Raw genomic sequence first — 27,968 nt, forward strand, 5'->3', positions numbered from 1 at the left:
GCGTTTGGTTTTCGGACATGTTTACAGCACATCATCTGGACGGAGCATCGCGTTGACCTGGCAGATCAGGAACATCAACCCTCCACTCGCTCCTGTGGTCGGCTGCCGTGTCCTCCCTTCGTCTCGTGGCAGAATAATTCATTACTTCTGCCAAGATGGAAGAATAATGCGCTTGATTTCCCCACTCAGCGGCCACCACCCCCCACCCCCCCGCCGCCGCCGCCTTCCCACCCTCCGCGTCCAACATTGACCAGGTGAAGCGACGAACTTCGACGGGACATCCTCGTCGCCGTGGAGCCATGGCGGCCTAGATACAGGGTCGATAATCTCCGGAGCGACTTCCAGAGAGATGACCAACGCATCGGCCACTTTGAAGACGACACACTTAAAAAACAACAGGCCTTCGAGATAAACAGCCTCCCTGCATGTGTGCTATCGCAGTGTGTGTGTGTGTGTGTGTGTGTGTGTGTGTGTGTGTCGAATACCACATCCCTGTTCTAGAAACGTGTGTGTGTGTGTGTGTATAACAAGTTGCTTGAGACGGCCGATGTGCAGCCCGTGAAGCACAGCTCGTGTATCACTACCGGGATCGCTCCTGCGCGGTCGTTGAGGTCTCCGGGTCGCCCCGGCTCAGACACAATGCGATGTGTCAGCTGCCGACTTTGTGAGACTCGGGCTTTGTGCGGACACGGTCCGCCGCGGTGTTCCCCCCTCTCCTTTTTTTGGGAAAAAAAAAACAACAACCAAAAAACTAATCGGCGTTTCTCTGGTTAACCCCAATTTCACAATTTGGCCATCTGTCAACGATTTGGCGGCTTGCAACGCAGCCATTACGGGGGAGCGAATGGCGAAGGGCACACGGTTCGGAGGCTGCCGCACGCCGACCCACTCCCCGTGAAGGAGACGGCATGCGAAGTCGTCGCTGCCCGTCGCTGCCTGTCGGCGGGTGGACGGGGGTCGGTGGCCCGCTGCACCGCCTCGCTCTCCGGTCGGGGTCGACGCCGATCGTGCCCGGTGTGGTAAACAAACTCTCCCCAGTCACACGACGTTGTCAGTGTGTGTGTGTGTGTGTGTGTGTGTGTGTGTGTGTGTGTGTGTGTGGACGTGTGTGTGGACGGTTATTTCCTCAGCACCCTCAAGAGTTGAGAAGTAGGAAATGTGTCTGGTCCTACGTCAGAGGACGTGTAAGCAGCAGCAGGCCTGCACACTGCTCTCTGGGTGCAGGTAAGACAAGTGGCCCGATTACAGCAGGGTTACCTCGCACACTGAGCCCGAGTGTGATTATGGAACCGGAGAGCTCAGTGTCCCGCGGTGGTGGTTTTATCTTTGGGGGGGGGGGGGGGAGAAGTTACCATGTGCTCTTCAGAGTGGTTTGATAAAAAAAAAGCTTGTATCTGCTTATCTGTTTGTGACTGGACGTTGCAGATGTGTCAAATGTTCCTCTCGACTCCTTTTTGTCTTTTCCGGCGCTTTACTTACAGGCAGACTTCAGTCAAAAGTAGCTGCTGGCATCACGTTTGACTGTGCACTTGTCCAAAGTGAGAATAGAGAAAAGGTTGTACTTGCCAGAAGAATTGACGCAGTCGCAACATGACAATGAGAATGTGACTTTACCTCCTGCAGAGGTTCCTTTTGTACATCATATTAACTTGAGAGTTGTTTCTTCTCCGTGGCTCTGTTGTGTCTTCAGCTGCGTTACACTCACTGTCTGTGTAAAACATGGATGGTTTCCTGTGTAGGTTGAAGGCTTCTGTCTGCATATGAACAGCCCCCGTTTGTCTTGATTGTGTGTAAAGTCTGGTCGAGAACTAAGGGTCCCAACTGATATTCATAAGCTCTATCCAAATTGTTTGTTTTTTTTCTCTGAATTTGTCTCAGGTCGGAGTATGAATGCAGTTAAAACCTGACCTGAACTGATGTTAACAGGAAATGTGATTTTGCCATCCTTCACAGATGCATGTGGATGTGGATGTAGTCCAGAGTGAGTAGCACATGATTTGGCCCTCACACCATCTGAACTCTGGTCTGGGTCAATCCAAAGAAATTGTGAAAAAACACATGGCTCTGTTGGGGTGTGTGTGTGTATATATATATATATATATATATATATATATATATATATACACCATAGGCTATATGGCAGATTTCTCTTCATGCGTGAACTCATGTTAGTTATTTTGTGGAGGTCAAAAATAATTTAAAGGCAATATGTTGATGGAATTTGGATCCTGGCTTTACAGATTCTTAATATTTTGGTGTGCAAATAAATGTGAAAAGATACTGTGCTTGAACTGCTCATTTAATATCTGCCAGAGTGAAGACAGAGGTGGAAACGTTGGCGTGGCCTGGTGTCACCTTGTGAGCAAGTGTTCTGTGATTCGAGGTTACCACGGAACCGACGGAGGTCAGTGTATGTGTGCATTTGAAGCTACACCTCAGTGCAGTTAAACCCATTGCATCTGCACAGATTACTAATACATTTGGAAGATAACGTGGCTCTGAACTTTTGAAATCCTACACTCTAATCAACAGAAGAGGTTTTCATGTTTCCCTCCATCTTCTCCAAAGCGTCTGCATCCGTGTGCAGCCTCCAGCCGGCGACAGGCCTCCTCGGAGTCCTGCTTCCTCCTGTTAATCCCAAACCTCTCTCACTCTGGGTTCTTAAATATCTTTCTTTCTTTCTTTCTTTCTTTCTTTTTTTTTTTTTTTTTACAAATGCCGATGAGCGACCATCAGCCACCGAGCGGACTTGTTAATTGACCAGACACTCGGAGCCTCCGCCGCTTCACAACAACGCAGTTCCAGACTTCGTCACCCTGATAAACCCCCTCTTCTTCAGTTCAGCGCACCGTTACACTCTTTTGGTCGCGATCCCCGATTCCCCTTGAGCGGCTGGGGCCCGCGTTGCATGCCGGTACCTGTAGTCCTCTCCCCTCCCAGCCCGTCGAGCGTGTGATGCTGGGCGTGGATAGCGGCGCACTACATCTCCCAGGCCGTCGCCGGGCACCCTCCTGCCCCCCGCTCACTCTCCCACCAGACTGGGAGACTGGAGATACGGAACGGACTCTCTCGGCGGCGACCCCCCCCCCCCTCCCTCCCTCCTCCCTGCTGCTCTACCCCCTCCCCTCCTCCTCCCCCCTCTCCCCCTCCCCGGACTTTTAGAACCGAAAAGCGTCGAGATTAGTGAAGAGCCACGGACGGCGGCGGAGGCGAGAGGCTGGACGCACGGCCGTCACCGAGTCGTGCCCGCGCGTCGTTCACATGCCATCTGGACGAGCGGCTCCGTGAGTGTTTGTGTCATGAGACATCTTCTTTTCTTTCTCTCTTTTTTAATCTCGCCGGCCGATTAGCTCGGGAATTATTCAATGATTGTGGGGGGAGAAGAGAGGGAGAGTCGTACGGGGGGGGGGGGGCGGAGAGGACAGTGGAGGCTCGGTGGGTCGGAGGGGAGGGGAGAGGGGGGGTGTTCGCTGAGTGTCTCGGTCAGTCCGCGGAAGGGCCGGCCGACACGGGAGCACTGCTCATTAGGTCGACCGGGGAGAGATAACAGGAGCTGCCTCGACACGTAAACCACCGGGAGCTCGGCGGACACTCCGCCGCGCCGGGAGCCCGGAGCCGGGAGCCGGGAGCCGGGAGCCTCGCCGCGGCCCCTCCGGCAGCACCAGCCCGCGGAATAAGTTGTCAGCCGCCCGACTCGTAGTCGTCCTGCTGCCCGGCTGCACTTCTCCATCTGCTTCTTGTCTCTGTGAGCGACTGAGTGCGGCCATGTCCTGTGATATCCGCGGCGGACATCGACCATTTGTTTGTCAAACACAAACCAGGCGGAGTGTGGATGTGAGTTCGTCGGGTGGTGGTGGTGGTATTGGCGGGGCAGGTGGAACGGGGTCTCCGGGAGTTTGTGTGTGTGTGTGTGTGTGTGTGTGTGTGTGTGTGTGTTCGGGTCCTGCTCCTCCTCCTCCTCCTCCTCCTCCTCGGTGTCGTCTCACCTCATATCAGGCGGAGATGTGACACATTGTGCTCCCGACGACGCCGCCGCAGCCCGGGCAGAGGGAGCTCTCCGACATCGGTCTCATCGCCGCGACACATCTCGATCCCCCCAACTTCCCCCACGCCTCGACGACGACGACGAGCAGCCAGGGCGAGGACGGGGCTGCCCGTCGTCGGAGTGTGGGAGCCCCGATCACCTGAGAGCCGGTCGCCGATCCCTCGCGACGGAGGGTGGCCGCTCGCCATCTCCGCAGAGACCCGGAGCTCTCCGGAGTTTCTCCGCAGCGATTCTCTTCTTCTTCTTCTCCTTCTCACCCGAGAGACACGTTGTTGTTTTCTCGTGTGCGTCCCTCAGCGTGCGTGTGCTTTATCGTGCACTTTTCAAGATTTGACATTGGGACGTGTGTGTCTTTTGTGTGTGTGGGCTCGGACAGTGAGCTGACCGGGGACAGCATCGTTCGTGGGGGGGGGGGGGGGGGGGGGGGGGGGGGGCTGTATTTATTATTGTCTTCGTCTTCGAGGCTGTTTTCTAGAAAGGTAAACGTCGCGGGCTCGACTTTGTTTCGTGTCAGCGCTGCTGCACACACATCCACTGGCCTACATCGGAGCGGAGGGATTCAACCCGCTGTGGCGGAGCAGACCGCGGATATGATCGCAGCACAAAGGCAAACTGGCTGTGGGCAACTGTTGTACGGTGATGAATGCAGACCCTCTTTCACTGAGCCGTGTCTGCACCCCCCCCCCCCCCCCCCCCCCCCCCCCCCCCTCCTCCAGCCCCTGCTCGGAGATACCAGCGTCAGTCATCATGTGTATCATCCTCGTTGTTCTCCTGACCCCATGGGGTGAAACCTTCTCCATCCCTCCTCAAGGCACTGACAAAGATTCTGTCCCTTGTTCATCTCATTTACTTGCTGATGCACTCAACTCTCTACCTACACACCAGACTGTTGTGGTGTGTGTGTGTGTGTGTGTGTGTGTCGCCTAATGCAAATGTTTGTTCCCAGATGACACCACTGTGTGTTTTAACTTATTGTGCAGAGTTAGCATTACGGTTATTCATTCTGATGTTGTGGGAAAAGTCTGTTGTTTGAGTTTGAGAAGTAGTGGCTGGGATTTCACGTCTGATTTTAGATAACATTGATGAGCACTTAACAGTAGTCGACCCCCCGACATTAAAACTCCATTTAACCGAGGTGGCTGTGATCATATATTATTAACTGTCCAGTGATGATGGATAATCCTTAATTGTATAAGGGAGTAACAAAGCCTTTGCTCACAGTCAAGTCATCCACTTTTCACCAGTGTTCGTGGTTTGATCAAGTTAGAACTCACTGGTTTGAGCAGTCGTGGCTGATTGCCTCATGGATGGATCACTGAATGGGCCCATCAGGACTGGCTGATGGCCCCAAGGGGTCACAGGCCCCTGACGCAAGAGGCTGGGTTTAAAGTCTGTTGCAACCATATTTTGAATCGAAAAAATCCCAGGTCTCAGTCAAACCTAGGAGATGTTTGAGTTAGTTTTCTTTTTTTAATCCTGACCCTCTAACATTGAGAATCCGCTGATACAGACTCTCATCTTAATTTATTATCTTTTTGTCCATTTTTCTTCTTCTAATACAGCTGCATAAGGCATACTTCAGCTAGAGCGAACCCACATTAAAGTTGTTGAAGCAATTTAAAGTCTCCTCCACTCCAAAAAAGTGTTTTGCTTATTGTTCCTTGACTAAAATGTTTGACCTTCACCATGTAGAATAATGTATGTGAGTTTGGCACGAGAATGCTGTTTTCACATTCATCTGCCGAAGGGGAAGGTTTCTCTGTTTTTCATTTCACCTCAAGTCTGAGGCATTTACGCACCGGCATGATTTGTGACATCAAAACTAGTTTGGAGTCAGTCGTGGTCCAATGTGCAACTTATATACACGTGGAAACACAAAGCTTACTTTGCACAAACACCAAGAATGGACTTTTAAGGGAAGTAAGAGGCGTCTTGTGTCCAACAGTTAAGTTTTAAAATTAACAATATTTACATATTTATAGATTCTGTTTTTTAAATAATTTTCACAAGTACATTTTTAGTGATATCAGACACAAATTATTATTCAAAGTAGTGTATTCTTATGACTTCAACCCTGTCTGGAGGGGACATTTAAATGTGTTTGACAGCAGATTATGCCCACTTGAAAAAAAGAGAACCTGCACCGCAGATTTAATTTTCACATTTTCCTTTAATATCTTGTATTGTAAGTGATTGTATGCTGTATGATTTCTGCAGAGAGGAGTGTGACTGTGGATCGATTTTTTTAGGCATGAATTTTTGAAGGTGCTTCAGACTGCTTCTCTTCATCTCCAGTATGAAAGAAATATTCAACCAATAACAGAATTTAAGAGTTAAGGTTAAGCTGAAAAATATCACGAAAAATAAGTGCAGGCACTGTGAAGAGTCTAACCTTTTTGGGGGGGAAGGGGTAATTGTGGCCTTTCACGTGTTTCTGCCAGCAACTCGCTGGCTCATAATCCGTCCATGTTGCAAATAATGCATTATGTCTCATTTCACCCATTGATTATCCCATTATTTTTGTAAAGACTGTTCACATTCAGGATCAATGAGCACTGACAAATTGTTAGTATTCCCTGTGTGAAGCCAAATGAAAACTAAAGGGAACAAATATGTACCTCCAGCCAGTCACAGAGAAAGGAAGATTTAAATTGTCTAATGTTGGTAACTCTGAATCAATTACTGTTGCACAGAAAAGTCTGTATTCCTTCACGAGGGCTTGAATAAAGCCTTGTCTGTAATTGAACAGCACTAACAGCGATTACATTAAGTGTTCTTTTTCTCTCTTATTTTGCAGCATATCACTGACTTTTAAGGAAAACTCACCTGACTGACTCAGCTACCCCCTAAGGCATGTTGTGTTAAAGAAACACCTATGCAGGTAATTGATTTCTTATTAGTATTACAGTTAATTTACTAGATTCAAGCATTCTTTCCTCTTATCTAATTAACTTCTCTTATTACTCAGGTGGATCCTACACTAATGAATGTAGGGGATGGAGGCACGGTGAGCAGAGAGATCAGTGCTCCAAATAAAGCGTCCTCTAGTATGGTGGGAAATCCGCCCCAGACGCTACCCCCTGAGTTCAGAGGAGATGTTACCCTCAGTCAGCAAAACAAGACCACTCCAACGACAGACTGTAAGACAGCAAAAGCCTGCCTGGACACTAGCAATTACAACCACAGCCCTGAGCTTTCTTCACCTCAACAGCCCAACAATGTGCCAGTGTCAGGCTCAGCCCTCACCACCTCAGAGAAGAGAGCAGACAAAAGGGCAGAGGCTGCTAAGCTCAAGGCCGATGGTTCCGGTGTTTTCCCGACTCCTAAGTGGTCAAGTGGTGTAAAAGCCAGCCGGGAGGACTCACTCAACCCCTGTCACAGCAATGTGACATCCAGCAAGAAATCACGCCCGCAAACACAATCTGTGCAAAGTGTTCCACCTGGGTTTCAGTGCTCCACCATGTTTAAACCAGCGCAGCCTGTTGCCTTCCTCCCCTCCTCAAATTTTTCCTCTCCTCTTTGTAAAATCACTCTTCCACCAGCATTGGGTCAGATTGCAGCGTTGAGAGAGGCCACAGCCAGTCAGTTTCAGAAAGAAATTCCGCCTCAAAGTGCAGGTGTCGGAGCAACACCTCTCATGCGGACCTATCCCTATCAGTTCTCTGTGGGCCGGACTCCAGCCGCAGAGAAGAAAGCAGGCACATCAACATCAAAACTTAAATCTAACCACTCATCGAGTAAGAATGCAAAATCAGTAGGAGAGCATAAATCTTTAGCCTCGGTGGTAGCCTCGCCAGCTATTGCCCTACCGTTGCAGAGCCCGTCATTAACTCCTGCAGCACCCACCCACTACACGTTATCTCCCACTGCTGCCATTTGCTGTGGCTCAGCACTGGCCAGCATCACCTCTCAGAGCAGACTGCTGAACCATGTGGAGAAAGGCAACGGCATTGACAAGACAAACATGGGCTCTCTGAAAACAACACTTCCCTCTGCTTCAGAGGACCACACAGCTTGCCCAGTGGAATCAAGAGATGTACCTCTTGATTTGTCCGCTAAATCAAAACGTCCAAAATGCATTAATGACCCTCCAGTTTCTCTGGTGGAGCCTCATAATACTGAGTCAAATCAGAGAGATTTTCTGAACTCAAAGAGGACTCATTCTACACCTTATAGCTCTGCTGTGCAATATCCCATCTTACCCAATACCCATAGAAATGGATCTCATCAAAAGCAAATAAACAGGCCTCAGAATCACCAGGTACCGGAGCCGAAACCAACCTGGGTGAAGGGATCTTCACAAGACTCCATAAAAAACATCCCTGGAACATATGTAGGTGTGGCAAGCCCCATACTGGCCTCTACTCTGCGGGGCAAAGATGGAAAAGGGACTTTTGCAGATGAATTTCAGAGTTTTGCAAAGCAGGAGTTTATATCGATAATCGACCAAGGAGAACATCTGGCCTCAGGAGGACAGCAGCCATCCTGTTTGATGAAGGGCAACCAGCATGTTCGCAGTGTGAAGCATGTTAAAAACACCAGCACAGCCATTAATAAGAACAGTCCGTCTAAAGGAGCCCTGTCATCTGCTCTGTCAGGCTCTGCCAATGCTCAGATTCATCCGAAATCTGGACCAGGCAAAACAGCAGTGCCATACTCGACCACTGTTGTCAATCCGGCTTGGAAACAGCCGTCTCATCTTCCTCACCAAGCATCTTCTACTCAGAGAAAAAGCGCACACGGATCCACAAAGTCAAAGGGCACCACAGTTACAGAAGGATCCAGGTTTCAGAGTGCTCACTACAGCCCATCCAGTACCGAGGACGATAAGTGGGAGAGAATGAAGTCTCCCCTGTCTAACCTCACATCCATCGTGAAGCAGCCAGCACTTGAAACAAAAGCACTGACTGCGGAGGGTAACGCTCAAGCTTCACCTGTCGCATCTAGAAAAGCTGATGTTCTGACTCCAGTCGCCGGGAGCCAAGATGCTCAATCTAAACACACTTCTGCTTTTGAATATCCACCATACTGGTCTGTGGATAAATGGCCTGTTGTGCCATCTCAAGGGGATTTAACTCAAACAACGAAGAGACAGGAGAAGGCGAACGCCACTGAGCCTTTGGAGAATAATACTGAGTTACGCACCGGTCAGGGGGAACACATGGGACTACAAACAAAGCAAGGCTCCTCGAAGCCTACTGGCCAGTCTCATCTCCTTGGGAGCAATGCATCAACTAATGAGAACAGGATGGAGAGCAAACTAGCCCAGGTGTTAGAGGGGGAAACATTGAAGAAAGAAAGTGGAGCGTCAGACAGTCCTCCCAGTGAAAAATTGGAGGGCATGGTTGCGTCTATTCTTAAGGGCCAGTGTGCCGGGGGAGGCGACAACTTTGAGAAGAAAACAAATGGAACCAAAGAGCAGTCGCCACCCAAAGCAAAAGCTGCTGCCATCAAACAAAAGAAGACCAGTCCTAAGAAGCCAGCGAAGGAGAAGTCTCCTACGGACACGTCCAAGAAGGCTGCAGGGAAGAAAAAGCAAGACGCAGAAAAAACTCCAACCAAAGCGTCCTGCATAAAGAAGGTAAATCATCTGTGTGCAAGGTTTTCATTTCTTTAAAATATTACATTTGTCACAATTTCGATTTGATTTAATTTGAATGAAATGATTAATGTAGCAATCACCTTTTTAAGATTTCAGCCACTGAATTGGCCCTACAGTGCCAATAACATTCACATGAATCTATGACTAATGATATATCATTCCAAGGGCTTATTTTTCTGTCAGATGCTTTCCATCTCATGAAAGCTCTGTGATCAATAGCATCCAATACAGTGTGCTCACCCAGTCTCCTGTGTATTTCAGCAGAAGAAACAATGTGCACCTGTGCTGGAGCAGAGTCTATCAGCGAGAAAACTTATCCCACAGAGTAAAGAGCCGATTCCAAAGGACAAGATCAGTCCCAAAAAGGTTGATCAACCAACCCAGAAGAAACCAGGTAGCATTTGTTTTTTGTTTTTCGCCCTTAAAAAAACACTTACACTGTGCACAAATCTCTGATATCTATCTTAAATTTAATGATGCCTTAAGTTATGGCAAACTTGCAGCTAGTTTTGGATTATTTTAGGTTGCCAGAGTTTGAGCTCTGGGGTTAAATAGCTGCAGTGTGGTGGATGGTGTGTATTCTGCACTCAGAGAACGTCTCGTAGTGTCTGGATGGCTTTTTTTTTTTATGTCTCAGTCATTATTCTTTGCAAAAAGGCTGGTGTGAGTGTAACAATCCCCTGTGATTTAATCAGTTACAGATAGTGGCAGCAGTCCTCTGAGTGTAGAGACTCCAGTCTCTCTCAATAGCACCACCACATCCAGTAAGGACGCCGAGGTCACAGAGAGCTCCTTCCCTCGACTGAGGAGAGGGCGACGGCGAGCTGATGAGGCTCGCCTCGACCTCTGGGGCTTTGCGACGCCTTCCCCTCCTCCCCCACCAATGCCTCCTCCCCCAACATCCCCATCATCCCCTCTGACTCCCACCCAACCCACCCGCCGTCCTCGAGGGAGGCCTCGCTCTAACCCCCTGCCAGAGCGAGTGCATCAAGGCAAGTCCAAGACAAGCAGCACAGAGGGCGACACGCCGGCTCTGAAGAAACGCCGGCGATGTCGTAGCAAAAAGTATCAGACTGGGGATTACATCACTGAGAAAGACAAGCTGGAAGATGGAGAGCGCCTTGAAGAATCTGACCCCCTGAAGCAGGGCAGTGGAACTCCAGCAGGTACAGGCTCTCAGTTTCTCTCCAAAAATCAGTAAAGTTTCAATTAACAAAATCTTTTAATCAAAGGTTTGGCTGTTGGATACAATTTACAATTATTTATGAATCCCATCAAATTTGAACATAGCATCCTCTTTATCTTTATACAAGGCAGGGCTGAAATAAAAAGTTGATTGAGCAACTGATTGACAGAATATTTTGATTAGAGCCCGAACAAATAGTCAATTAATTGATTATTAAAGGGACCATGTGTACTTTTTTCGTACGTTGGCAGTTCAGCAAGTTCAACATCAAGCTTCTAATTTCTAGCACTTCTTAGCTTCTCCTGAAGTAAGCATGCTAACCAGCTACCTTTAGCTCGGCCAGCACATCTCGTCACTTTACAGTAGAGAATTGACTGTACCGTCCAATCTGCCCTGATGTTGTAGTGCTGCTCAGAGGATGTTTCATAACTCCTTGCCTTGCTTTTGACAAGCAACCATCACCACCACCACCACCACCACCACCCACTTCCAACAAGAAAGCATGTTTGTTATTAACTGGCAGCTATTTTGTTAATTAATTAATTGTTTCAAACATCCCCCAATTCCAAAAATCTTTAAATGTGATTATTTGTTTTATATAATTGTAAAATTAATATTGTTTAACAGTAGGTGGGGGATGTTTTATACGATTTTCTGTAATTTAGTTAGTTAGTTAGACTTTTGAGAGACATCAAATCTTTTGAAGATTACTGCAGTGTTTAATGATCACATATTTGTTTTTTTCCTTCAACCATACAGTTGGTAACAGCTTCACAAATATGCCTGACTTGCTCTGTTTTATTACTGTTATATATTAATTCATTTTTGGCTGCTGACCAGACAGACGTGACATTACATTTGGCTCCGGTGGCTTGTGATGGGCATTTATCATAATTTTTTACATTTGATAGACTAAGTGATTATTCATTCTTTAAAAAAAAACATCTGATGAATGAATCTGTATTGACAATAGTTGCAGCCCTGGGGCCTGTACTACGAAGCGAGTTCAACATATCCAGGATATGTTTTTGTTATCTGGCATGACTTCACCTAACATGACCATTCTGGATATCCTGTACTACGAAGCTGGATATCAACTGTACTATCCCTGGGTTTCCTGTCCGTTTACAAGATCTTTTATGTGGAAGTATGATAATATGACCACACAACTAAAATAGAAAAGAACCACTCGAAATAGTTTTAAAATTTAACAAGTTTACTATTGAATGAATATTTTTGCCCTTTGGTCTGGCGATAATCAAACTATTATGAAGAGAAGCCTGAAGTCAGACTGTTTTTGCTGCTGAAGCAGAGGAGAGAAGAAGGTAATGTGTGATGAAGTCAATCACACTGAACTGTTCATTCTTGATCATGAGAAATATTGATCATTGTGTGGATCATTGTTCGAAAAAAAGAGATAGTATTTGCGTTCTGTGCTTTATTATTTGTCCCGTTACTCTAAACTGTTTTGTCCCAGTCAGGATCCCATGGAATGATGACTGAGTTTCCTTTGATCTGATTGGTCAGTAGTGGGACTGGTGACTGGCTTTGATTTCTTTTCTCAAACTTAACCTGCTCCAGTGCAGGTTAGCCGTTCAGCATAAGTTACCATGGATATTTCCCCCGGTAAGAAAAGAGCCAGCTTTGTAGGACGGAATAAAACCACAGTTGTACAGGCTCGCTGCAGCGAGGCAAAGAGCGCTGCACACAGCTCGACGATGAAGTAACGACGTTAAACACAAGAGTTCGAGATCTCTGAAGTTATTATGAAGCTGACGGGACAACACAGTTCATGTAATCAATGGGAAACATTGTATGAAACATATCACAAGGTGTATGTGTAGAGAAATGTGAATGTTTCTACAGAGCTGGAGCACAGGGTTGCAAAGAGCACAGCAGAGTAGCTCACAGAAAGGAGTTACTTAGTTTCAGCAGAAAACATGGCTAAGTCAAGGATGAATGGTGCAGGAAGTACTGGTCTGTCTGATGTTGAGTCCAGGCTCCATGATGAAGCTGCTCCACAGCAGCATCAGTCCACTATAGATGGGATGGAATGTTGATATGCATTTTTTTTTCCTTCATCTGTTTAGTACCATTCAACTCAACACAATTCTGTTTGCTATCACAGACCCACAGGCGGATGAGTGTCCTAGTCCCACTGCCTCCAGCCCAGAGCCTCCTCCACGGAAACCCTCGTTCACCCGCTCAGGATCGGTCCGCTACCAGGAGAGCGAGGCGTCTCCAGAGGGCAGCGACAAACCTTCAGGGAAGAGAAAGTTCAAAAGCAAACATTTAAGTGACAGCGAAGAGCAGAAGGTAAGTCCCTGGCTGGTGCTGCTTCATTAGAAGTGATACAAGTTGGATAGGCGAAAGGTACAATGTCCACCTATATCTAAGCTCACAGTGCCCCCCTGTGGCTAAATAAATCCCATGTTTGTCACGTGTGATGGCAGCTGCTTTCATACAGCACAAGTCTTTGAAGAGTAGAACCTACTGCCTTAACTTTCACTGTGTCCTAATCAATAAATCTGTATTTCAGACCAAGACCAAACGCAGCAGCTCGGGGAAGCGAGGCGTCACCATTGCCCTGGACGATGATGTTGCTGACGTGAAAAGAACAGTCAGCCCCCCACCCACTCCAAAAAGTTTGCCATCATCTCCATCCAGTAAGAAAGGCTCATCAGGAAGAAGCAGTGGCTCAGAGTCTCCCCCCAAAAGACCTGTTCCTCCAGAGGTCCGGCGGCTCATTGTCAATAAAAACGCCGGAGAGACCTTGCTGCAACGTGCTGCCCGCTTAGGCTATCAAGTAAAATCCCACTTGTTTACTTGTACAGTACTCTTGACATGAATTTATCTCCGGTAACCAGCGTACCTCTTTGAAAACGTGACTCAGTATGTGCGTGTGCCCTCCCTCTGTCTGCAGGATGTAGTTCAGTACTGTCTGGAGAAGGACATCAGGGAGGTGAACCGGCGTGATAATGCCGGTTACACGGCTCTACACGAGGCCTCCTCCAGAGGCTGGACTCAGATTGTCCAGATACTCCTGAAACACGGTGCAGATGTCAACTGTAGCGCTCAGGATGGAACACGGTGAGGCCTAGTGGTGCACTGCAAGAGTGAAATAGATCAAATGTGTAGCTGTCAGTCGCATCTCATAGTCTTCACTGAGCAAATGGATGGTCATGTTCGTATAGTGGACATGTATATTGTATTTTATATAATTTTTTAACAGGAGTATCCCATATTTTGTGTTTAAAAAAAAATGTTAATAACAACTAAAGATCCCATTTGAGCCCGTTTGTGTTTCCAGTCGAAGTTGTGAGATTCATAACACATTAACAGTGAGAATAATTATGATTAATCACAGGATTTGAAAGTTTTGTATCACTTTTCTTTTACTGTCGTTCATTCACACCTCTGATGCTCCAAAGTTGTACAATCCCTGAAAGGCATTCGTGTCTTTTGTTTTCTTTCTCCAGTCCCCTTCACGACGCAGTAGCAAGTGATAACCTCCCTATAGTCTGGTTGCTTCTAAACCACGGTGCGGACCCGACTCTGGCCACCTACTCTGGACACACACCGGTCAAACTGGCACATAGTCCAAGCATGAAGACCTTCCTCACAGGTCAGCTTTCAGTTTTCCTCTTCTTTTCTTTTTTTCCATCAGTAGAACTAGTTTTACATCAATAGAAACATTCTTGTTTGGGTGACGTTTTACCACAAGCTCATTCAGGTGTTTTAGTGAGTGACTTGTGTTGAATTTACGACATTTTACGAGAGAACAAGACAGTAAAAGGTGAAGCTGCACCTTCATGGTTTGGAGGTTTTGAGTTCACGCAAACAACTACAAGCATTTGTCATCTCCCACATTACAAAGATGTGCAGATTGGGGTTAAGTTGATTGGAGACTCTAAATTGACCGTAGGTTTGTTGTGAATGTGAGAGTGAATGGTTGTTTGTCTCTCTATGTTGGCCCCGCCTCTCGGCCAATGTCCAGCCCCCCCCGCCCAACCCTTAATCGATAAAGCGGTGGTGATAATGGATCATGCGAACTTAACTTGGGTCAAAAAATTATACATGACACTGAATTCTTTATTTCTTTTGCAGAATATTTCACAGACCTCGAAGTTCGAAATGAGCCAGATTCCTGTTTACCCTGGGATTTCTACAGCAGCTCCCTGTTTGGTAAGGAACTTTCGGATATGTCTTATCTATTTATCTGATCTGCCTGTCTTTGTTTCAGTCTGTTTATCTTTCTCAATCCAATGTCCCGTTGTAAATGTGGTGATTAAAAGGTGGTTGGTAGCTTATTCCTCCACTGTCAGTGATGCAGACGAGTTGAGGCTTGTTGGAGCAATGGCCAGGTTGCTTGCAGGGAAATACTGCTTGTTTTTAGTCTCTGCTGAGGCTTGGCCACCGGGATGTGGAAAGCTGTTTGTACCAGCCGCAGGGAACCAGTTCTCCAGTGGAGGAAAACAGGATAATATTTGAATGGAAGAATTTAAGGAGCTTAGAGAGAGTTAATAAACTGTAGAGACAAGACACATACAGGACAAATACATTTTTTTATTCTTTATTACAATTTTATTCGGTAACAATATTTTTTTAAACTACTCCAATCCTAAAGTTTAAACTAAATCATAAAAAAAGAAGAGGAAACCTCCACTTGAGTACCTCCAATGGTGTCACCACAATGCAAATTTTATGGTGTATTTTTCCCATGTTGTTTGTGGTTTGCTTGTACGTGATGCCCGTCACGTCTGTACTACAGGTTGAAATCGCTCAGGTTTGCAGGTTTTTCCCAGTGTTTGTGTGGCAAATAAATATTCCCTCCACAGAGGTCGATCGTGCTCTCCACCATTGCTTTTACATAATTTAATTCGCCCATAGGAGCAGTCTGCATGTCAACGTCTGTCTCAATATTAAATGTCTAAAGTATTTTTTCTAAGGATGACATTGTGTCTCTGTTGGATACTTAAACCTGCAATATAACACCAGACATTTGTTGTTATTTAACTGATCGGCAGCACCAGCATCATGTAGGTATTATGGTCGGTGTGAATTTGGCGTCCACTAGAGGGAGCCCTAACCACGTGTATCCCAGCAGCTCAGCAGCCTTGTCCGCTCCTTTTCTTTGCAGAGATGGACCAGGAGCCATGCTGGGACTTCCTCCTGTTGGAGCAGCACCAGGAGCTGGAGGAGAATCCGCCAGTGAAGACTGAGCAGGACTCGGATAAAGATTGTCTCGTGTTTGAGTTCTCCTCTGAGCCTCTCCTCCCCTGCTTTCACGTCCAGGTGTCCTTAACACAGGGGTGAGTTCACAAAGATCACTCGTTATTCGTAAGATCAATTTGAACTAAATCCCCAGTGTGTGCAATTTTAACAACATCTGCATCTTGTAATGCAGCTAATGCTGATCACCTGAACCTGATCCTGTTTAGCCTCTATCCAAGCAGGAATTGTGTGTGTGAAGTGAGTCAGACACTGGGGTTAAGGCTGTTTAGATTTTGGCCTGGTGCTGCAACGCTACCCATCTTAAATTTTTTATGCGTCATCTCAGTCTGGATATAGTTGCTCGACGTTTTCAAAAATGAGGGTGATTCATGTCTAGTCGTGTGACGAGAGTAGATACTGACAGCTGTGTCTCATGGCTGAATTGCAATAGTTTTAGCTTAGAACTTCATCATTTCTGCTTCAGTGATTCTCTCAGAAGTACGCTTTGGTAACAACATATTTATTGGATTTTCCTATTTTTCAAAGTAAAACTAACATGAAAAACAATAACAGCTCAGATCAATGAATATGTACAGGAGGTTACATGAAGGGCTTGTCCTCTGCAGTAACGAATTTTTCCTAGCAGCAAAAACAATATTATATAACCCATCGTGATATGTCAGTTGGCTGATGATATCTGCTGATACAAGCTTTTCAGACATATTGGTATCGATATCCTTACCGTTTGTTTGTCGCTATGAAAACTTATTTTACAGAATAAACAAAGCAGAAATATGTTTATTTATATTTACATTTTACCTAAAAAAAATATTTATTCTTTATTCAAATTCTCTATTTGGCTGTATTTGTGTTTTCTTTTTATTCATATTACTTTTAAGATAATGTTTATGGTTAAACTGTAAGATAAATGGCCTTGGGCTAATAGACATTTCTCTCTTGCAGCTTTTGCAACTGGTTCCTCCTGACGGACGTCCTGAAGCGTCTGAAAATGTCGGCGCGGATCTTCCGGGCACGCTACCCGCACCTGGAGGTGGTGAGTCTGTCACGAGCTGAGCTCCGGAGGCAGGTGTCGGTTAGCCAGGTGAGCTCCGCTGTAGCTTCACCCTTCAGAGGCATAAACAAAGAGGAGAAAGACCAGGAAGAGGACGAAGAAGAGGGACTCGTGGATCTGGTTCGCTGTGTACCAGAACTCCAGAGACTACTGGGCTCGTCCATTCACATCTTACAAGAAGACGACGATGAGGATGAGGAGGAGAAGGATAAGACGCTCACAAACACAGGCAAGCCTCGCAGCCGATAGCCTCTCCTGCATCGCACTCCTCCATCACGCAGACAGAGTTTCCAGTGTCTCAACCCAAGTACTTCCTGCTCAAAGGAAACCTCTCCGTCCGTTGCAACGAGGATCATGGGTTCTAATTCCAGCTACAGCAATGACACTCCACCGATAACCTTTGACCTCAGACAGCAGGTGATTAAGTGATCACAAGGACCTCCACACGGGAGTGGTCGGCGCAGGAAAAGCAGCTTTCAGGTTCCTATCTATAAGTATATTTGAATAAATGAGAACTATTGAGCAAACCTTTTTTTATTGATTATGTATGTACATGGTAGTGTATATGTATATCTTGCCATCAGGGGAAACACATTTGGTTATATGAGCGGATTCTTGAGGCAAGGACCGAATTATGTTCAACTTTTTGTTTTTGAGTTTGTGACTGAGGGGAGAGCGATATTTTTTTCGATGGGAGATAATCCAGGACTTTTATCTCGGCGAACTCTTGTGCAAAGCTAAGACACTGAAGTTCGGGAGGCGACTGGCAGAGACAGTTCCTCTGTCAACCTGCGAGAGCTGGAGACCACGGCACATAATATACACGATCATAATCATCATTTTCCATTTACTCTTTCTGTTTCATTTTTTACATCATCACCCTCCAGATGTCATTTCTGGATGCACCTAAGAGCTTAGGTTGTTCCTTTTTGCTCCTCAAGTAAACCTGGGTAAGCCGTCCCGTCCCAGTCCCTGCTCTCGGTGTGAAATAATGTTTTTCGGGGCCTCGAGATTGAGTTTGTTTACAGAACCGGACAGAAACAGTTGTATTGTTCTCCACTCCCCCGGAACCGATACAGAATCCTGTGGATCTCGCTCAGAGGAACAGTTGGACCATCTGTGGAGTCCAAACCTGCTCCTGAGACGCCCTCCGAACCGCAGCCACGATCGTCTCCCACGTCCCGACACGGTGTTTCCAGATCCCAGAGTGCTTTGTGTTGCAGTGTTTTCTTTACACTGTTTGTTGTGCTTAATTTAATAGTCATTAATATATTTGACCTCTTGTGTATCTGACAGGCCTATCTATGAAAAAGTTGCTTTGTATGGTTGGTGCTTCATTTTGAAATGTACTTATTAGGATCCCTTTATTCTGAGATTTTCCTCCCTCATTCTAAAAACAGTATTTCAAAACAGCAAGAGTACAGTTTTATTGTACTGGTGCTAAGATAGATTTTGTGTTGACAATCAATGAAGTTTTGGTTTGAAGTCACAAACTAATAAAAGATATTTAAGATGAAAAGACTTAAAGTGTAAAGAAAAGTATAGTTTAGTTAAAGAAAACGGGGATACCGCAAGACTGAAAGACAGAGAAGCGTGTGAGATCCTTTTATTTGATTCTTTTATAAGAAATCAACAATAATAAAGCATGATTGTGAATCATAGTTTTGTCTCTCTGTTTTGTCCATTTGTGTGACTCCACACATTTTTTCAAAATTTCCCTTTAGCCCGAATAAGTAACTTCACAGATTTGTTCCTTAGAGATCAAATGTGACGTGGGAATCTGCTGTACCCGAGGAGAAAAGCAGAAGAAACTCACTGCTATCTGCTCCCAATTTTCATCAATCAAATCTTATCAAAAAATGATTTCATCAACTTGAAAAAAAAGAGGGAGGGGCAGTAATTGTGGCACGTGCACAGGTTTCTACATCCTTCTACATGATCAAGGAGATTTAAGTTTGGTGGTCATGAGATAATTGTCAGCTGGTGACATTTCCAGAGCAGATTCAACCTTTTTTAAACCCTGTGGTTACGTTCAACAACCACGGGCTCCTTTGAGCAACTGTGTTAAGCTACTGAAGTTAAGCTAATTAACTCCGACAAAGCAGGGGAGGCTATAATAGGAGAACATGGTACTTCCAGCTTTAAATTTACACTGTCGTGAAATCTCATTAAGAGATTTCAGTTACAGGGGCAACTGTGGAAGTTAAGATTAGATCTGGAAAACCAAGAAAACCTAAATCTGCTGGACAGAAAAAGCTAATCTTAAATGTCCATGTGACTGCAGGGAAGCTGCAGGAAGGTTCAGCTGACAGGAGTGAGAGGTGACCTGCCCCACTGCAGCGTTTACTGTACATCACAATCATGGTCCAAATGCAAGACGCATCAAGAGGAAACCTGACCTACGACCTCATCATGTAAGTCGGCATCAAAAGTCTGCACAGCAAATGTCACCAAGCGTGTTTGGAGAAAAAAGACTCGGCATTAGATGCAAAGAGCAGCTGACCAACTGTTATTCGTGGGATTGGGAATATGGCTTGTTTTCTTGGGATTGTGTAGCAACCTGTGGCACAGCAAAGCAAGACTCCTACACTCCTGCTGTGATGTGAGTGTGGTGGTTTTATATTTATCTAATCCACTAGAGGGAACCAATGACAGAGACACAGTTAAGCTGCTTTATATATCTCAGAAGGAAATCGTGAAATTATTATTTTTGCTACATGAACCAGTTGACTACACAGAATTAAACCGTGTCGAACCACAGAGATAACTCGGCTCCGGTGCTTTATGAGAGCAAAGATCCTTCTACTCTAGATTTGACGGTTTTACGCACAACTAAAACACAGACGCAACGGCTTTTCTGTGTCTTTCCAGAGTCTGACGTTGCCGTTCGAGACGGTATGAAGCCTCGTCCATGGAAGAAACTGAGCCGAATACCAGGGGGTGGAATCATGTGAGACATGTTGTGACTTCTGTTATCGCCTGCAGGGCAGCTGCTGGAGTCGGGAAAGTCTGGCCCTCGCTGACGAAAAACAACAAGCGTCACATCCAGCCAGCATTAGAATTTCTCCAAATATTGCATGAATACCCCTCACAACAATGACAGTGTACATACTAATACTCAAAGTCACATAAATAGAATAAAAGTGGCATTAAACCACACTCAGCGGTACAACTTTACTTCGTTATCTCCCATTAGGGCCTGAGCGCCAACAAGCTTGAGGCCCTAATGTAGTCGTAGGGAACCTTGTTTTTCTTTTTCTTATAGTACAAATGCTTATTGATGGCCTGACCGTATTTTTATGTATCTTCTTTTTTTAAAACTTTTTTCACTTGTGAAAATAGCTAATAAAAAACACATCTACGCTTTTTTTTAAATCTTAAATTAATGACCAGCTAATAAAAACTGATCTGAGCCAGTCTCGTCCACGGTAATCCAACATTCTCCTGGGATCATATTGTCCTCTGTTTGATGCTGCGAGTGTGACTGTGAAGCCCGGCGATGTTGTATTGTGCTGCGATGTGACATACCAGTCGTTGCCCCTTCGCTGGGCCCCATGGGGCAGATGGTCCCAACCGCAGTGTAACATTGAGGCCCACGAGGTTACTTAGGTTCAGTCCCTGCTGCATCTGGTCCGTGTCCCTGAGCAGTGACAGCATGTGGACGCTGCGGGCCCGAACCTTTTATACACACAGCTTCATATCTAGTTAAAGTTTTGAAACACAAAGAGTTGATTCCAAAATATATCTTTAAAATCCTCTGGAGTTTGGAGCTTTTGTTCCTTTTTGGCGGTTCAAGCCGCTCCAAGTGAAGTGATCATGTTTCCCAGGGAGTGTTGGGAAATTTTGACTGTCCTGTAAATCACGCCTCATTACATCATACATACATGGAGCTGAGCGCTCAGATCCGCCCTCTCCTCCAAGCCCCCGCCATGCCGCGCTGCTCATTGGACCGCCGCTGTGGGCCAGCAGAGTGTGATTGGTTCAAAACGAGGGCAAGTCTGCACAAGACCTACTGACAGACTGACATGGAAACGAGGAAGGAGGCCCGGCCTGTCGAGTGTTCTGTTTTGTTCCCGAATGGAGACACACAGAGATTTGAAGGAAGGAGACATTTACAAGCAGAGTCTAAATATATATTGCATATCAATTGAAGTGATTGTGTAAGAGAACAGAGTGATCTTTCATTTAACCAAACACCAAAACCTTGGTCAGTTACTTTTAACTCAATCTTTGAATGAAAATGGAATCTTGTCGTATTATCTCAGTGAGATGTGCCCACATGCTCTTCAACTGGACGTTCAGCTTGTTAATGATTCATTTTGTACCTGTCAGAAGATTATTTGTAAAGGAAATGAGTTCATCTCTTCGCCTCCTGCATTGCCTTGGTTTCTCTGACAATATCTGTTGTCAACTTGGCTCGGGTTATGTAACATTTCTCTTTGGAGAGAGAAAAAAGAAACAGAAGGAGGAAGTCCTACTTCTCTTGCATCTAAAGCGCAGCACTTCCTTTTCTCTCAGTTCTCATTGAAAAGCAGCTTGCTGGACCGTTCTGTTGCCTGCTGATCAGAATGTTAAGCAAGAAGAAGAAGAAGAAGAAGAAGTGATGTAATCTGTCTGAATGGTCCTCTGGGAAAGAACATTTTAGTGCCTGAGACGGATCAGACTTGCTTTTCACTCACCGTGGGACAGTGCAGGGCTCTTTTGTTACGATCAGGGGGTTTCGATGGAGGCATGTCCGCAGGGGTGTACAGTCTGTATGTATTAAAACAAACTGATAAATCATACAAACGACGCCTCTTTGACACAACACCCTGCATACGGGTGCGAAATGTCCTTTGTTCGTGTTAATGTGAAGACTTCTGCACGTTGCTTTCAGCCCCACTGTTCTAAAAATATAAGCCGAGGGAGGAAGATGACGCAGTCACGCATTGGCCCCTCGCTTTGTAGCAAGGCTGCTGACCTTCTGCTGACATCTGACTTATCTTCTGAAGAGCCAGCCAACATGTAGACTTGCCAACGCGTGCACATGAAACCCAGTCACCCAGACATACAAAATGAAATCTAGAACTTTGCACTTTTTAGTGGCGGTGAAGCAAACTTGGAGGAGGACAATACTGCGACACGCCGAATGTGGAGTGTCAGTCCAAGTTGAAGCTCGGAAAGGAGCTGAAAGCAGCTAAAGCGTCAGCCGAAGTCTAATGTCAAGGTGACTGACACACCACAGCGCTGGGTCCAGACAATCTGCAGTGTTTGCCTTTCACATATGTCGAACGTGTCCACGCCGACGGGAACATATCCGGAGGATTCCGGCGAGGGGTGGTGCCCCCGAATCATTCGCCGTTGATCTTCCAGAGATTTTCCTGCTGTATTCTCACATGTGCCCGCTCCGACATTCCCCGATAGATCATCATCATTTCTGGCAGGAAAAGTCCTGGGAAATGTCTTGAGCAACACTGGCGGAAATTCGCGTTGGCACATAAGGGGGAACGAAAATGTCCAGACGAAGAATAGTTGACGCAAAACTTCGGGAAAACTGCAGTCCACGTTTCTTAGTTTTAACTGTTCGCTCCAAAACGTTCCTCTTCATCGAAAAGCGAAATAGACGAAACAACAAGCAACCACGTGAGGAGTATAAAGGTAAAGGACTAATGTGCTCTGAAGGAGAACTTCAGCTAAATAATCTAACAAGCACAGGTTGAAAGCGTGAAACTCACCGATGGGGGAAAGAATAGCAGCTAAGTGCAAAATTGCAGTAGGTCTCGCAGACCAACCCATGAAATCTTAGTATATTTCAGCAACTTTGCTTTGTTTCTTTTTAGCTTCATAACACTTGGATGCAAAAGCTGTAAGCACTTGTATTTTTTAATCTTGCAGGATAGTTCCACCTCAAGTGAAGTGGCGGCCGACATTGTACGTTGAAAAACAGGTCGTGTAATTTGCTACTGCTGCTTCGGAATGCGGCCGACATGTCGGTGAGCCTGCACCTGTCTCACAAAACTCAGTCATAGGAAATCGGGTTGAATCTGCACTTTTTTTTATCTGCAACCAAAAAGGACTGCACAGGTCAAACAGTAACTGTGACCATAACACAAACAAACTCTCTGCAAGTCTACACAGCAACACGGCTCCTCTCTATTCTTTCCTCGTGAAATTTGAGGGAATGTTGGTTCCTTGCCAGTGAACAAGATTGGGTCCAGACGTGCTTAAAGATAAAACTGGAGCTACACACTGCAAACACAACACTCTCCGATGTGGACATACGATCGGTCTGTTTTTCCTCTATGGATTGGTCGGGGTTTGCCAGTAGCACCACTGACAATGGAGACCTTCATGTCAGTGAACACACTCGCACACAAAGCTGTGCCATTGTCTCCTTCTTTTCCTGCAGATTAGATTAAACGCTGCGGTCGTCCGGGGACGGACGCACGCACTGACCTGCAGAGAACTTGTATCTTTTATCAGTGTCGCAGAGAGCAGAGGATCTCAGCTGCAGGGGAGGACCCTGATTGTTGGTTGTCAGCCACCTATCTGATCATTAGAGCGAGCGAGGACCCGAGGAACACAGACACATTCAGACAGGAGGCTGCTAGGTGGAGAGTCACTGACTACATTTACTACACACAAAAATACACAGCATGGACTCTGTCAAAGATGATGCAGTCAAATCATTCACACATTAAAACAATATCATATAAAGCTTTGCATTGACCGGCTGCAACATTGACGTTATGCAGCAACAATAATAACCCATCAATATAAGATATGTAAGAACAAAACAATAAAAAAGGAGGCATTCGTAATTTTGCTTTTGATAATATAAATGTATCACACGTATGATATTTGTTTACTCAAGAAGGACAGTGAATGAAGCACTTTTCCATTGATGAAGTATTATTATTTTGCAGCATTGGTACTTTTACTGGAGTTTATAGGATACTTCTAGCACTTTGAGATTGCTTTTAGCAATGAAAAGTGCTCTATAAATGAAATGTATTATTAGTAGTATTATAACTTCTTCCACCACTGGTAAATATTGTCCTTTCTGTTTCACTACATTTCTCTGACATCCATTGTATTCATGTGTATGTTTGAAGAGTGGGATTTTCAAATACGAAACATATGAACAAGTTCTAAAATATTATGTATAATTATAGTATATAGTATTATAGTATATATTGGAATGGGAACATTTTGCCAAGTTAATACTTTTAATGCTTAAAGTAATTTTGCTGATAATGCATCTGGACCTTTATGTAAGTCAAATGTTCATGCAGTACTTTAATCTAGTGACCGTGTTATTGGAGTGGTATTGATTACCACAGTAAAAGATCTGAGTGTTTCTGCCACTACTGCAAAAGGGTCACAGAGTTCACCTCATCAGCCATATTATGCGATGTAATGTGAAATACTGGCGTCTTAAATTCCCATGCATCGCTCTGTATAGCACTTGTAAAGTGTGTGCATGACATAAGATTTTTATTGACCCACTATGCATGTTTCACATGAAGTGAGAAGGTTTATAAGATGCGGAGCACACGAGGCCGGGCTGAGAGGACTGTTTGCTCCCGGAGACACTCTGTGTCAGGCTGTAAGTAGCTCCAGCTGGACTCCACACCCACTCGGCTCTTACATAACCTTGTGCGTACCTCCCCTATATGGTCCGCACAGAGCTGGCACATACTGATCCTGGTGTGCTTCTTCTTTTTTTTTTTTTACCATTGGGAGAGCACCACCACGGTTAGATGGATTTTGCTCTGTGAAAACAAAACAAAACACCTCGTTGTGCCCTTAAATGAATTTGGTGTTTTCTCTTCCCAGGTGAGACGTCTGACATGGGAAGGATCAGGCCTCTGTAACCTGAACGACCGAGAGCAACAGAGGTACCGGTCCAGGACGGATCGTCGTAAAGTCGCTGTGTTGTTGGGGTTCCTCCGCCAGAAGGGAACATAGTGTTCCCGGCTCCACAGCTGCGCCTCGGTGCTGACAAGACAAAAGACTTGGGACTGATCTGAGTCGTAGAGACGGGGACAGAAGCTTTCACCTATAAGCAGACACTGACATTAACACACATGGTTGATTTTCTTTGTGCCTTAGTGAAAGGTTAATACAGAGGCCTTATGTGAAACGGAAAATAATAATGTGGGAATAGTGATCAGCACGTTGGTCTGCAGAATCAATGGTGGAGGAAGTATTCATATCCTTTAAGTAAAAGTAATAATATGGTATGTGTGATATTATTATTATTGATATATTAAGCCTTAGTCTAGACACTTTCTTGCTCTAATGGGTGGGAACCTTTTACATGAGTCCAGGGGCCGGCTGCCGTTCAGACACAAGGTAACACATGGATATCCAAATTGATCTAATTGTTTCCATCACGTGGAGTTAAACAATTAATTTTCTTATGATATGACATCACTCCTAACCAAAGGAGTTACGGATATAATCGTCTCTCAGAAATGACTTTTCAAAGAAGCCTGTTCTCTTCGCGGAGGATTCTTGCGACCATGCTGCTGTTTGGAGAACATGGAACACACAGGAATGTTAACAGCATCAGCGAGCGTGCTGGTGCTCATTACGTCTGCAGCACAAGGCCACACATTGTGAGTCTGCGTCCGTGCACGGCCATGTGGGCTCCACCGTCTTTCACACGAGTCGGTTTTTAGTGCCTAGCAACAGCTCGGCTCCCCCTGCTCAGGGCAACATACATCACATTACATAACAGCAAACTGGTTTTGATATAATTAAGCAACAGTTACCTTGGAAACAAGTCGAACACCAACTCGAAGGCCCTTCAAGCAAGTTGGTGCAACTTTCTGAGAAAGGCTACATTCATAAAGGGTTTATAAACTGTGATCTAAGACAGTATTAATGATTAATAACACAATTACTAATATTTTATAGCATTTTAAATATTTTAAAGATCCATTGTAAGGCAGTGTGACACTTTGCTTAACTAGAGTAAACAGCTAATTAAAATTTACCATGGCAGACTTGATGGATTGTATGGCCTTTTATAATGAGTCATTTACATTCATGTTAACTTTTCCTAATGGCACATTGGAAATTGAAAAACTAAAGAGCCTTTATTAATGTCATATGAACATTTATATATGCAAACGTATAATTACATAGGGTGAAATCATTGCTACTCATTAATGGTGTACCAAAATGTGTAAGGGCACATTGATGCAAGGGACTCTTTAATTAAACAACACAAAGGGAACTTGTTGATTTTAGAACGTAATCTGACTGTTTGCGTCAAAACTTGCCTGGACAGTAAAGCAAACAAAACTGCAATGCATTCAGGTGTTTACTCAGGGAGGACTGTCACCATAGAAAGGTGCAGAATACTGGTGACCAGGTGATAAGAGCAAACAGGGTGTAGGTGCTTGTACCGTAAACGCAGAAGCCTCTTCTTTTTTTTTAATCATGATATTGACCCTTAGACGATCACCCTCCCGCTGTATCAGGATGACTTGACGTGTGCCCCATAAAGTTATAATCTCTGCCCCGTCTGCTCGTCTGGAGCTTTATTCCTGACAGGCAGGATTTTTTTACAGCTGTTGAGCAACAGAAAGTGCTGCTGAAGTGAAGCAGGGCAATACCAGGGGTGGGATTGCATGCAGACGCTGCCATTGTCTGCCAACCTGCTATCATGCAGACACACGCTGACAGGCTGGGCAGGGCAAAGACGTGCCAACCACAGAGATTCACGAGACCTTTCAACACCAAACGTCGTCCAAGTCCCGGGATCTGCCGGTCGCATTACACTGAACCCAAAATCCCTCGGAGGACCCTGGTTCTCCCCATGCATGAGAACATATCATGATATATATCTAAACGACACGTAGCATTAGATCACACATTTCTATGCATAAGCAGACAACATATTCTATGTAGTTTAGCTGTGATGCCTCGATCACAGTTTTCCAAATGTCTGCTGTGCGTGATGAAACAGTGCATGTTGCTCACAGTCTTACTGGAGCCATTTCAAGTCTGCAATATACAGACTGAGCGGTTGCAATCGTTTGCCCTCGGGTTTCTCAACACACTAATGGGACTGGGGAGACGTGTGCAGTGTCAGTCGGAGCTCTATTACAGAATATCACTGTCATGGTTCGTGCCCTTTGAGATGTGCTTGAAGCGAGCGCGGGCAATGGAAAATACAAATTTAAAGCATAAATTTGAAGAGATATCACTCATTTACTGCAATAAATATCTCTCTAAATAACTTGGTGTTATATTCTACCCTTTGCACCACCACATACGTTGGCATTGTTTGTATCCTTGTTTAAAAACGTACGCAGGATACGTATAATGCTTATTTTTGATCTAGGTTGTGTATTTGCTTCTTTCCGACCTTTCTTAAGCAGGAATAATGTTAAGTGAGTGAGATATAGTATATAGAGAGTAGTTCCACATTCTGATATGCTTATTTTTCCACTCTCTTGTAGCCTGTCCATTAAATAAAGAGCTTGCAATTAGCTGTTTAGCTTAGCAAAGCTTTAAGACTGGAAACAGAGGTCAACAGATGACCTGGCTCAGATGAGGGTGATAAAATAAGCTCACCGGCACTTCTGAAGCACACAGATCAACATGTTGTGTCTTGTTTTATTGTTGGGTTCTGTGAAATACTATTTGGGTGCAGTAACTTCTACTGCTAAAAGCACAAAGTAGTTCTATGACTCCCTATACAGTGATCAAGGTGTAAAACCAAGCTGTTTCCGTTCGTTTTGGGTGTTTGCACTATCCTAACTGCCTGCTGGCAATATTTAATGTGTGGATATAAGAGTGGAATCAATCTTTCCCAAACTCCGGAAAATGTCCGCATCCAATTTTACAAAAT

General features: G+C 45.2%; 1 protein-coding gene and 2 long non-coding RNA genes across 10 annotated transcripts in view; 2 read left to right on the plus strand and 1 right to left on the minus strand.

Annotated features, from left to right (window-relative positions):
- Window positions 1-18,780, plus strand: part of bcorl1 (BCL6 corepressor-like 1) — a 26,704-nt gene extending 7,924 nt beyond the window's left edge. For 2 of the 8 annotated variants that reach the window (XM_035648960.2, XM_035648958.2), the window contains exons 2-12: window positions 6,843-6,926; window positions 7,014-9,626; window positions 9,909-10,041; window positions 10,343-10,813; window positions 12,962-13,149; window positions 13,373-13,639; window positions 13,757-13,923; window positions 14,313-14,458; window positions 14,941-15,018; window positions 15,974-16,145; window positions 17,011-18,780. In XM_035648960.2, coding sequence (XP_035504853.2) covers window positions 6,921-6,926; window positions 7,014-9,626; window positions 9,909-10,041; window positions 10,343-10,813; window positions 12,962-13,149; window positions 13,373-13,639; window positions 13,757-13,923; window positions 14,313-14,458; window positions 14,941-15,018; window positions 15,974-16,145; window positions 17,011-17,368 — 4,599 coding nt within the window. In that variant the 5' untranslated portion in view covers window positions 6,843-6,920 and the 3' untranslated portion in view covers window positions 17,369-18,780. Of the gene's footprint in view, window positions 1-256; window positions 1,225-1,373; window positions 1,982-2,313; window positions 2,405-3,127; window positions 3,285-6,842; window positions 6,927-7,013; window positions 9,627-9,908; window positions 10,042-10,342; window positions 10,814-12,961; window positions 13,150-13,372; window positions 13,640-13,756; window positions 13,924-14,312; window positions 14,459-14,940; window positions 15,019-15,973; window positions 16,146-17,010 lie in introns of those variants that run through there. The other 6 variants (XM_035648961.2, XM_035648962.2, XM_035648959.2 and 3 more) reach the window with 6 other exon arrangements.
- LOC118318958 lies at window positions 16,552-21,571 on the minus strand. Its single transcript, XR_004795863.2, has 2 exons — window positions 20,648-21,571; window positions 16,552-20,138 (listed from the first exon to the last, which is right to left on the minus strand). It is a non-coding gene; the product is annotated as an uncharacterized LOC118318958 (long non-coding RNA).
- LOC118318957 lies at window positions 19,402-27,409 on the plus strand. The gene is made up of 3 exons (XR_004795862.2): window positions 19,402-19,533; window positions 19,991-20,069; window positions 24,938-27,409. It is a non-coding gene; the product is annotated as an uncharacterized LOC118318957 (long non-coding RNA).
- The last annotated feature ends 559 nt before the right edge of the window (window positions 27,410-27,968 follow it).

This window comes from Scophthalmus maximus, chromosome 9 (genome assembly GCF_022379125.1).
Source record: "Scophthalmus maximus strain ysfricsl-2021 chromosome 9, ASM2237912v1, whole genome shotgun sequence".
In the NCBI taxonomy this organism is placed as follows: Eukaryota; Metazoa; Chordata; class Actinopteri; order Pleuronectiformes; family Scophthalmidae; genus Scophthalmus; species Scophthalmus maximus.